General features: G+C 50.3%; 1 protein-coding gene across 2 annotated transcripts in view; it reads left to right on the top strand.

Annotated features, from left to right (window-relative positions):
- TOX2 (TOX high mobility group box family member 2) overlaps positions 1-12,196 on the top strand; it is a 144,648-nt gene that overhangs the window by 52,885 nt on the left and 79,567 nt on the right. For both annotated transcript variants that reach the window (XM_047771053.1, XM_047771054.1), the window contains exon 2: positions 4,817-4,882. In XM_047771053.1, coding sequence (XP_047627009.1) covers positions 4,817-4,882 — 66 coding nt within the window. The remainder of the gene's footprint in view (positions 1-4,816; positions 4,883-12,196) is intronic.

The raw sequence follows: 12,196 nt of genomic DNA, 5'->3' as shown, positions 1-12,196 counted from the left end.
GATCTTTTCTGTGCACACAGAGGAGGAGGAGGCTCTGCTGTGCCCAGGCTTTGTGACTTCTTCCCTTGGCTTGCAAGTTTTTTCTCCAGAAAGCGCCAACTCCCCCACCCCCCAACAAGAGGAGGGCTGAGGGAGGTCAAGCCAGGGGAAGCCTTGTGGGGGGTTTCGGGGTCCCTTCCCTCCTTCCTCCCCCTACCCCCAAGGGCTCGGAGTAGGGGAATGCTGGACAGAGGTGGGCAGAGGATAGACCCCACCCTACCCCCAGCCACCATCCTGGGGCCTCTTCCACAGCTGCTCAGTAGCCAGGTCCAAGTCCTGTGCTCCCAGGAACCATGCAAAGCACTCAAACCAAAGAGGGGCTGATGAGGCCCTGCCTTGGGAACCTCCACCAACTTCTTAGATTTTTCTTGAAGCAGGAAGCAAGCTTTGCTCTGGCATGTGGCAGCTCTTTCTTATTGGAATAAACAAGTGACCGAAGGCTGAGGGAGCCTTGAGGGAGCTCTGAGGACCTCATAGGGACCCACTGCTTGACCCCTTCCCTACCACAGGCATGTACCCCAACATCCAGGCTCCCTGTTCCTTCCTGACCCCCCCCAAGTGCTGCTCCCCACTGCTCACTGTAAATGATCCTTCCCCCTCTGAACCACAAGCACATACTTACCAAACACTATCATGTGCCAGGCCCGGGTGGATGGTTGGTTATGTAGTGGGGTGCAGCCAAGCCGTGAGCCCCACTGCCAAGTTGCTCACAGCCTCGTGGGAGAGACCAAGCCCAAGAAGCAAACAGACTGCTCGGCAGTGCAGCCTTTCCCCAGTGGCGTGATCTCGGGCAACACTTTATCCTCTCAACCTCTTCCCATGGTTTGAAACAGGGAAAATGTTACTGGTTTCATTGGCTGTTGTGAGTTAAAGGAGATCTTTTATGGAAAGCATTTGGCTCAGCGCCAAATATATTCATCCGTTCACCAAATATTTGTTCATTGTCTGCTGTGCATGTCAGGGAGAGATTGGAGCAGGGTGGCTTCATTCTAGCCAGCATTTAATAAGTGGGTTCTCACACAGAGTTTGGGGGGATATCTTTCCTTCTGTTCCTTTGATACGGGTTCCTGTATTTAGAATCCCTACCATACTGTTTGGTTACGATTGCTTTATAAGATATTTCAAACACAGGGTTAAACTCAGCCCCCCTCCACTTCCTGTTATTCTTTCTTTTAGAACCTCCTTATAAATCTCATGACTTTTAAAAAGGTCTTTTATCAAAGAATATGTGGCCATGGTGACCCATCAGATAGTACCCAGCAGCTTCTGTTGAGGGCCCTCTGCCCTGCCCAAGTCATAGTCCTGTTCCCATAGTCTTGGTGCCAGGCTTTGGGGGATCGGGAGATGACCAAGGCACAGTTCCAGCCTCCACGTTGCTCCGAAGGCAGAAGACAGATGTGGACACAGATGTTGTCAGAGGGACAGCCAATGGAGGTGAAAGCATGGCAGGCCTCCTGGAGGAGGTGGTTTCTGAGCAGAGCCTGGAAGCCTGAGCTCCAGGTACAGTGTGGTGGATGGATCATGGACAGACTCTAAGTGTGGCACAGCCTTTTCTTTTGCTAGTCTGGCAGTCACCCAAGGTCCCTGCCCATCCCTGTGTTGGAGGCACTTGGGTATAAACCCTAATCCCAGACCCCCAGTGGAAAGACAATACGAATGGTGTAGTGGTTGCTTGTTTCCTTCATTCATTTATCAATTCATTCATTCAACGAGCAACGAGCATCTGTTGAGTATCTACGCTGTATCAGACACTATTCTCAGTGTTTAGGAGGTATCAGTGTACAGATAGACCAAGACCGCTGACCTCAAGGGCCCTCCATTTTCATAGCGGAAATCCAGCTGTAAGCAATGAACATGGTAAATAAGTCAATTACACAGAAAGCTAGAAGGTAAAGGGGCTATGGAATGATGAACAAGGCCAATCCGGGCAAGGGAGTCGGGGGTGTGGGCTTCAGAGCCCACAGAGGTAGGAGGCTGGCATCTGAGCTGTTGTTAGGAAGGACTACTCTCTGGGTGAAGAGGGTCTGGATGAACTGATGATTGTAGGAATGTGGACTTTTCCAGCCTCCATGAGGGCTACTCGGCAACGTCCATCCAATGTCCGTCCAATTACACATGCACACCCAGTTGGGTGCAGCGATTCTAGAGATTAATCCTGCAAATAGACTCACGCCCTGCAAAGTGAGGGATGCACGAAAACATTCACGGGCGCACCGTGGGAACAGCAAATGACTGGAAGCAACTCAATTGTCCATACGCATACCTAGCTAAATTTAATGTTACAGCTATGCTGTGGCATGCTAGGTACCAGAAAACAAAGCTAAGTCCTGATGTAGAATGCTTTCCAGGATGTGTTGCTAGGAGAAAAATAAGGTGTAAAATGGTGTGTATAGTGCACTGTCATTTGTGTGAAAGAAGAGACTCTAATGTATGTGGACTCTTTCTGAAAGGATAGATAGGAAGCTGGGAGATGCAGTGGTTGTCTCTGGAGAGGGGCTGTGGGGGCCCGGGAGGTGGTGGGGGGAGGTGACTTTTCACTCTGTTGCTTTCTGTACTTAGGGAATTCTGAACCCTATGGAAATAACCTCATAAAAAAATTTTCAAATATAATAAAATGGCCAGCTCATGTTGGTGCCCTACACAGATCCCTTTACCGTCCAGCGCAGCTTTCTCTCATCTGCTGTGAACACTGGCTGCAAATGGTTCACAGCTGACACAGTTCTCTGTGGCCCTCCTATTTGGCCGCAGTTCTCCTTGGCCAAATGGGGGCCACCCTGCTCAGGTTATGATCCCTCCTGCCCCTCAAGGACAGCCCACAGCCAGTGACTGATGTCTGCGGGCTGCAGAAGCCCCACCCCTTGCTTTGTGTTGGGGCTAACTCTCAGACCCCAGAGCTGGTGGTGGGATCAGGCTGCACGAGTCTCCAGCCTGGACCCCATCCTTGCTTAGCTCCTCCCCCTGCCCTATCCCGATCCCTCCCTTCCTTACCGGTTCTTTCTAAGGAGCACTTCTCAGCATTTGAAGCACTTGAATCCTTGTCTCAGGCTCTGCTTCTAGAGAACCCAACCCAAGACACTTATCTCAAGGGAAGGGAACTGGACTTGAGCCCAGTGCTCTGAGCATTTCAGTGCAGCATCCCATAGAGAGAGAGAACTCTATCATTAGCCTGATTTGACAGAGGCACATCAGAAGCGTAGACCCCAGGAGTTCCTGTTGTGGCGAAGCAGAAATGAGTCCGACTGGGAACGACAAGGTTGCAGGTTCCATCCCTGGCCTCGCTCAGTGGGTTAAGGATCCAGTTTTGCCATAAGCTGTGGTGTAGGTCGCAGACTCTGCTGGTTGTTTCTGTGGCGGAGGCCAGCAGCTGTAGTGCCCATTGGACCCTTAGCCTGGGAACCTTCAAATGCCATGGGTGTGACCCTAAAAAGCAAAAAAAAAAAAAAAAAAAAGTGTAGGCACCAGCTCAAGATCACAGATCAGGGAAAAGGGAGTCACTGGTCCTGGAGCCCCTGCTTCTCTTGCTACACCTGCTCTCTGCAGATAGATGTTCCAGAATGCAGCCTTGGCAGCTTCCCAGAACACAGGGTTGTAATTCCTGTACATGGTTTCTACCCCAGTCCTCACTGCCTGCGGTCATGGGTGCCTTAGGGGGTGAAGATGAGGGGCAGAGCCACTTAGAATGGTAAGACCTGGAGGATGGTTTAGGGCAGGCTGTCCTGATCCTGAGGGCCTGGAAGTCTTGGCCTCCCTCCAGCATGTGGAATTTCAGCTCCAGCTGAAATGCAGGGAGAGCCTGATATCATCTTGGCCAGGGAAAATGTTTGCATACTTCCAGAGTTGGGGAGCTCAGTATCTGACAAGGCAACCTGCCGTACCTATGGACAAGTTATAAAGGCAGTCCTTTCTCCATCCTAAGTGTGATTAATAGTGCTCACCAAAGGAGTTCCCACGGGGATGCAGCAGGTTAAGGATCTGGCATGTCACTGCTGTGGCTCAAGTTAGATCCCTGGCCCTGAAACTTCCATATGCCACGAGTGCAGCCAAAGGAAAAAAAAAAGGAATTCCCAGAGTTCTTGTCGTGGCTCAGTGGAAATGAACCCAACTAGCATCCATGAGGACTCAGGTTTGATCCCTGGCCTCGCTCAGTGGGTTGGGTATCTGGCGTTGCCTGAGCTGTGCTAAAGGTCGCAGACACAGCTTGGATTCCGCGTTGTTGTGGCTGTGGTGTAGACCCATAGCTGTAGCTCCAAATAAGACCCCTAGCCTGGCAATCTCCATATGCCATGGGTATGGCCCTAAAAAGACAAAAATAAAATAAATAAATAAATAAATAAATAAGGAATTCCCGCTGTAGCATAGTGGGTTAGGAATCTCACTGCAGCAGCTCAGGTTGCTATGAAGGTATGGGTTCGATCCCCAGCCCAGCTCAGTGGGTGAAAGGACCTGATATTTCTGTAGCTGTGGCATTGGTCCCAGCTGCAGCTCAGATTCAGTCTCTGGCCCGGAAACTTCCATATGCTGTGGGTGTGGCCATAAAAAAAAACCCCAAATTAGTGCTAACCTAAACCCTGAGGCCCACAGAACAAGGGCTGTTCCTTCTACACTAAAGGGAGGCCTGCTGGGATGTGGGACTGGGCATCTTGGGCTCAATCTTTGCTTCTCAAAGCTCCAAAGTCTTTTCAGCTTAGTCCTTTTAGCCCCCTGACTTGCTCCAGCTTCTCCTGGCCCCTCTTGAGAACGTTTTCATCAGAGCTGCCTCTCTCTTTCTCTGTTCCAGTTTGATGGTGAGAGTGCCTACGTGGGGATGAGTGACGGAAACCCAGAGCTCCTGTCAACCAGCCAGGTGGGTGCCCATCCTCCCTGTCCAGCCTCGGGCTGGCTGCAGTGGAGCCGCTCTGGGGTGGGGGCGGGGCTGCAGAGCGGGGTGGGGGTGGGGGGAGGCACAGCCCGATACTGGCCTTTCTCAGATGATCACGCATACCAGCTGAGTCCCCTTGAACTGAACAAACCAGGACTGCAGTGTTTTCTGCAAATTAATGGTCTGGCTACTGTTGGCTTAAGATGGGCGTCATTGAAAACTCGATGAAACTCGAATGTGTTGTCTGCACTCTCCATGCACAGAGGGGAACTTTTTAGCCGCAGTGACTAGAGATGTCACGTGCTCGCTCTGGTCACCACACAGCACCCATGGGGGCAGACCTTAGTGTGGTGGCACTCACCTCCATGCATCGGCATGCTGGGCTCTCCCAGCCACCTGGAGTTGTTTCATGCTGCTATGGACATGGCACAGAGGGAGGACAGCAGAAGCTTTCTTTGTGGTCCCTCTCGGGGGTGAAAGGGGGCTGAGTCATCCCTAAGCAAACCTGCCCCCAGCCCCAGCCCAGCCCACTGGGCGTCTCAGGTGCCAGCTGGACAGACTTCCGACTGAGAGCCCAGTCTCTGAAAATTAAGGTTTCTTTCCCCTGGAGCATCCTTCTCAGAGACTCAGATGCCACAGAAGGGCCTCACTGCTGTCTGGGACCCCAAGGAGGGTCCCACAAACATCCTGGAAAGGGGTTCCCTAAAGCAGTGGTACCTGCCGGGTGGCAGCAGCTCAGGGTACCAGATGGAAGGCCAAGGGGTTTCAGAGCTGCCGAGACACTTGGGGTGCTGGAGGACAAGCCTGTCCATGGAGTTGCTGTCTCCCTCCTGGCTATGGAGTCCTGGTGGTCTGGCAGTCCAAGTTGGGGGGGCCACGACCACATTTTCCAGCTGGGGAAACAGAAGTCTATTAATCTGCAAACATTTATGTACCCTACTATGTGAGAGGATGTGTGGGGGACACAGGTGAGAAAGACATGGGTTTGTGGTTCTTAGGGAACACTGCCAGTGAGGGAAGATACTCTCATCCCAGTGCGGTGTAGGAGCTCCATTACAGGGCACTGTGGCCTCGTTACTGGGTGCAGCAGCCCCCTTTCCCGCCACTGCAGGGGTGCATGATGCCATGCCCCTTCTCTGGGCTGCGACGGTGTGAGCACTGGGGCCGGGCAGGGGCTGCTGAAAAACTGCCTTTATATTGCACTGACTTGTGCCAAGCTGCAAGACACTGGTGGGCAGGGTGCCAGTCCTGGAAATGCTCATTTTGGAAGAGATCACAGAAGTCATTTAATTGTCCACAATCCCCTTGGAAATGTGATCATCTCAAAAGACCAGAGCTTATCTCCTCCAAGTCCTTTCCCTCCTGAGCCCTGGCTCTCAGAACCATGGTGCTATGGAGGCATCGGCTCAGGCTCAGTCCTTACTGGAGAGTGTTGGCACTGCACTTCCTCCATGAAGGGCAAGTGGGACTCAGTGGGGCTCCGTGTCTGCTCTGGGCTTGGGCAGAGTCCTTCAGAGAGGAGGTGCAAGATAAATAAACGTCCCCCCAGAGCCACTAGCAGTAGTCTCAACTGTTGCCCCAACACTGGACAGTTTGCAAAGCCCTTTCTTGCCTCGGTGCCCTTATGGGAGTGATGCCAGCTTTCTGTCCAATGGGAGGAGTAACACCTGCCTCCTAAGTTGTTTTGAGATGTAAATGAGGTGTGTGATGTGGATTCCGTTGGTACCTCCCTTGCAGATTCCTTTCACCATCCCAGGGTGAGCATTGTCCAGGTATTGTGAGTGTTGGCTGTTAACAATTCACAGCTGCCCCTTCTCTAGCGAATTATTTACCAAATGGGTACCCTGAACTGGGCAGGGGAATAGGAGATGGTTTAGAAGGCCACACACCTTGTCGCACGGGGGTACCAACTCAGCTCCTCCCTGTGGAGTCCAGCTGAGATTACATCCTTACTCAGCTCTTTCTCCTGCCCTGTCCTGATTCCTTCCCTCCCCTTCTCTTGAGCCACTTCTTTGCAGGTCACTTTCATGGGAATCCCCATCTCAGCTCTACTTCAAGAGAATCTAACCTAAGATAGTTACGTAAAGTACCAGTGTTCCAAAAAACCCAAACAATGTCTTCTTTTTATTGCTTTTATTACCCTAAAGAATGCTTTGGTCACACGGGATAAACCTCTCATCACTTCTTGTGCTCATTCACAGCCTGCACCTCTGTGCAGTGTTTCCTCTGATGGGAATCCCCTGGCCGTTTTCACCCAACAAATGCCTGTTTGTTCTCGCAGGGCCACTGCAGAGGTCACCTTCTTGGTACAGCTTTCCTAGCTGGGGGGAGAGTTTTCCACTCCTGTGGCTGTGAACACCACTTCTGCTAAAGATTTCAGACTTCATTTGAAGAAGTATTGAAAGAGCTGGTGTGTGTTTGTTGGGGCAGGTGGTTGGAGAGAACCAGCAAAGGGCTACTTCCAGCATCTTTTATTTATTTAATTATTTACTTGTTGTTTGTTTGTTTATGGCTGTGCCTGAGGCATGTGGCAGTTCCTGGGCCAGGGATTGAACCTATGCCATGGCAGCAACCTGAGCTACTGCAGGGGCAATGCTGAATCCTCAACACAAGGGAACTCCCCAGCCTATTTTGCTAGTCAAAGCAAGTCACTGGGCTTTGTTAGTGAGAGACAGAGAGAGATCGAGATTGAATGGCATGATCAGATTTGCAGTTTTAAAAGCTCTCACTGGCAAGTGCCAATACAGGGAGACCACATGAGAGGCTGTGGTAATGGCCCAAGTGAAGGATGAGGTATTGTCCTCGATGGTGTAGAGGAGACGGGGGAAGAAGAGGATGAATCCGAGATGTGTTTTGGAAATAAAGTCAGTAGGTCTTGATGATGATGGATGTAGAGGGAGAGAGAAAGAGGGGGGAAAAGGATGATTCCCAGGCTTCTATGATGAGTCTGTTGTCCAGCATGATGGTACCGTTTTCCGAGCTGGGGATGGTCTGAGGAGGTGCAGGTTTTATGGAACCAGACTTGGACATACTACATTTGAGATGTTCAACCAAGGAAGTGGATGGTTGTACAGGTTGGGAGCTCCTGGGGGAAGTGCACTTGGAAGTCCGTGATATTCAAATCTTGAGAGGATGACATTTTCGAAGAGAGAGGAGAGTGAGAAGAGCAGAGGACTGATGACTCTTAAGCATTGAGCTCTAACATTTGAAAGTACAGTAGAGGAGGAGTTCCCCTTGTGGCCCAGCAGTAACAAACCCAACTAGTATCCATGAGGCCACAGGTTCGATCCCTGGCCTCGTTCAGTGAGTCAAGGATCCGGTGTTGCTGTGAGCTGTGGTGGAGGTCGCAGATGTGGCTCAGATCCAGCGTTGCTGTGATTGTGGTGTAGGCCAGCAGCTGCAGCTCCGAATCGATCCCTAGCCTGGAAACTTCCATATGCCACAGTCGTGGCCCTAAAAAAAAAAAAGGAAAAAAAGTACAGTAGAGGAGAAGACAACTGCAAGATAGGTTGAGAAGCAGTCACTAGAGAAGTGGGGAAAGAACATGGAGTCTTAGATGCCAAGGGCAGACTGTTCCACGAAGGAGGGAGGGGATCTCGGGGAAATGACATTGGATCCAGCTACTTTCCTGTCAAAGGATAAACTTTAAATAAATCAGAGATTTAAATGTACTCAAGGAAACTGTAATGGCACCAGAAAAAAAAAGCCTTTAAGGTATACTTTACAAGTTTGGAGTAAGAAAGCCATTTCCATGCCTCAAAGTCTTAAAAGACTTAGAGACTTGCTAATAAATTAAAATGAAAAACAACTTTTGTGTGGTCAAAACAGCATAAGTGAGGAGTTCCCATCATGGCACAGTGGAAACGAATCTGACTAGGAACCATGAGGTTGCGGATTCGATCCCTGGCCTCACTCAGTGGGTTGAGGATCCAGCGTTGCCGTGAGCTGTGGTGTAGGTCGCAGATGCAGCTCGGATCTGGCATTGCTGTGGCTCTGGTGTAGGCCAGTAGCAACAGCTCCAGCTAGCCTGGGAACCTCCATATGCTGCGGGTGCAGCCCTAAAAAGACAAAACGAAAATGAAAAAATCAGCATAAGGGAAGTCATAAGACAAATGAAAAATTGGGCAAGAATGTTTTCATCTCACAATATAGAGAAAGGACTGATTTCCCTAATATGTAAAGAGTTCCTAGAAATCAATTCAAGACCCTGGTGGAAAAATGGGCAGGAGATATGAACCAGTGGTTTACAAAAAAGAAATAGAAATGGATCTTAAATATGTGAAAAAATTCTAAAAATAGTTTATGGGAAACAAATTAAAAATACCACTTCACCTATTAGATTGGCAAAAATCCAACAGTTTGATAACGTACTGTGGTGGAACCTCTGTGGGGAGAGCGGCACTTTTAAACATCACTGAAAGGAAAGTAAATTGGTGTAACCCTTATGGAAGGCAAATTGGCAATATCTATCAAAATTACAAATCCTTTAACCTTTAACCAATCATTCCTCTTTTGGAAATACAGCCTACAGATATATTTGCACACATGAGAAATGATATATTCAAGATTATTCATTTTGGTGTTGTTTATAATGGCAAAAGATAGGAAACAACTCAATGTGCAATAATATGAAGCTCACTGCAGAAATTAGGGACATCTATCAAATGGAATCTTGTGTGGCTGTAGGAATGAGTGAGGAAACCAAAGGGATAGACCTCTTTAGACAGATGATTTACTGAAAAAAGCAAGACGGTGGACAGCAAGTACAGTATGTTCCCATTTATGCCAAAAGGATAGTAAGAATGTATGTTTCCGTGTATTTGTACAACTCTGGAAGTGTATATGGGAGCTAATAACAGCAGCTTTGTACATTGTGTGTGTGTGTGTTGTGGTTACTAGGGAAGCAGACAAGGGTAGCAAAAAGACTCTTTGGGGGTTTTCAACCATGAGGATTTATCATTACTTCAAAAAGTTATATACAATTTAAGTAAGAAGCAGAAGGTCAGTGCTTCTGAGGGGTTGGTTGGAATAGGAGTTGCGATATATCCCATGTTTTTAGCAAAGAAAGGCATCCCGGACTTGAGGAAAAGCAGCTCTGATGTGTGGGGAGATGTCCTACAGGTCCCAGGGTGGATCAAGGAGGGAGTGTGAGATGAGGACATAAACGGTGAGTCTAGACAATGGGCGAGAGGTCTAGCTGGGCAAAGCAAGAGCCAGGGCCATGACTCAAGGAGGTGAAGATCTTTCTTTCTTTCTTTTCTTTTCTTTTTTCTTTTTTTTCTTTTTTTTTTTTGCTTTTTAGGGCCACACCTGCAGCATATGAAGGTTCCCAGGCTAGGGGTTGAATTGGAGCTACAGCTGCTGGTCTACACCACAGCCACAGCAATGCCAGATTCCAGCTGCGTCTGCGACCTAAACCACAGCTCATGGCAACGCCGGATCCTTAACCCCCTGAGTGAGGCCAGGGATTGAACCCACAACCTCATGGTTCCTAGTTGGATTTGTTTCCAATGCACCACGACGGGAACTCCAAAGATTTCTTAGAAGAGGTTTTGTTGTTGTTTTAGGGCCACACCTGTGGCACGTGGAAGCTCCCAGACTAGGGGTGAATCAGAGCTATAGCTGCTGGCCTACATCACAGCCAAGCTGCGTCTGTGACCTACACCACAGCTCACGGCAGCACCAGATCCTTAACCCACTGAGCGAGGCCAGGGATCAAACCTGCATCCTCCTGGATACTAGTCAGTTTCATTTCCGCTGCGCCACTCCAGAAGAGACTTTTTAAGAGGAGAGTCTTGAGAATTAATCTTGATGGGAGGCATCCAGGAGAGAGGGTGATGCTCAGGGTTCCGCAGAGGGAAGAGTTCATTGATGGATTAAGTTTTTGGAGAAGGTGGAAGGGGTGGGTCCTGCTCAGAGGTGGAAGCTCTGGCCTTGGCAGGAAGAGGGTACCGAGGAGAAAAGGAGTGTGGGATGGGATATAGATGGGATGGCTGGGAGCAGAGGGCATCCGCACCTGTAAGCACCTGTCTTCTCGGAGAGGTGGGTGGGTGACCAGCTGAGAGTCAGGGTGCCGGATTGTCTGAGGGATGAGAAAGGTCTGCAATATTTGTTGTAGGTCTTATGGATTGTGAAAGACTGAGTTCTTGATGCAGGAGCTTGTGGGGGTTGACAGCCTGGGTGAATCCAGGGCAAGGATTTGCCAGGCAGGTGTACAAGCAGGACACTCAAGCATCATTGCCCAAGAGAGAGACTGAAGTGAAGGACCGGGGATCTAAGCTGGGTAAGGAGAGATGAGAGGGGACCCAGTCTCAGGGTCCTTGAGGGAGGAGCCGGACGGTGGGGACACCTTCATCACAGACTGGGAAGTGGGTGGTGATTCGAAGGTCAGCAGCCCTGGGCCTTGATGGGGTCTTGGGTGTGTCTGGGGACAGAAGGCTGACAGAGGGGAGCAGACATTCCTGGGAGGTGAGGAGCCCAGAGCCCAGCCTCAGTTGGTGGTTGAGCTGAAAGGACCTGGGATGATACTGGGATGAGACGGATGGGAAGCCCAAGACTGGGAGCATGATGGGGAAAGGGGACACTCGGGCGGTGCGTGAGCTGCTGGATGCTGATGGAGCTGAGTCGGGTGGGGTGGGATCTGAAGGGGAGGTGGGCAGTAGTCTGGAGGGGGCAGTGGTGAGGCAGGAGGATGTCATACCTGCTTTCCGACCTGAGATGCGCGGGCAGTGGGGGATGGGCAGCTCATCACAGAATGCGTGGGGGGAGGCAGGTTCCCTTTGAGGTGGGAGGTAAGTAGACGGCGTATTCCAAGCTGCTGGGAGAAGAGGGGGTTTTGTTGTTCTTAGAGGGGAATCCAAGTGGGCTCAGGGGCTCTTTGGGAGGGGAGCGCACTCATGGTGGGGCATGAAGTTTCAAGGGCTTGCACTTGAGGTGCCCCTTGGAGACCCCTAGGGCTTGTGGAGCGTGGTCGGTACCACCAACTGTGACACTGCCAGGTGTGAGCAGCGCCCAGCAGTGCTCCTTTAGTCTCCCATCCTAGGTGTACCAGTGGGACGTGTGCTGGAGTGGAGTTGTATCATGAAGGCTCGGATTTCCATGCTGGGCCCACTGTGGGACCTGGCACACACCTGGTGCACGATAGGCATGCAGTAACTCTGAGTTTAGCTGATTCTTGCACAAAACTCACCGTGTTTGTGCCTCACCCTTCCTTCATAGATGCCCAGGGTCACCTGGTCAGTTTTTCTTTCCATTCGGATCAAGCATAGACCTAGAGTGGGTGGATAATCTAACCAGGAG

The sequence above is a fragment of the Phacochoerus africanus genome, chromosome 3 (genome assembly GCF_016906955.1).
Source record: "Phacochoerus africanus isolate WHEZ1 chromosome 3, ROS_Pafr_v1, whole genome shotgun sequence".
NCBI classification, from domain to species: Eukaryota; Metazoa; Chordata; class Mammalia; order Artiodactyla; family Suidae; genus Phacochoerus; species Phacochoerus africanus.
Note: the sequence above shows the minus strand (reverse complement) of the source record. Positions and strands in the feature narration are given on the sequence as shown.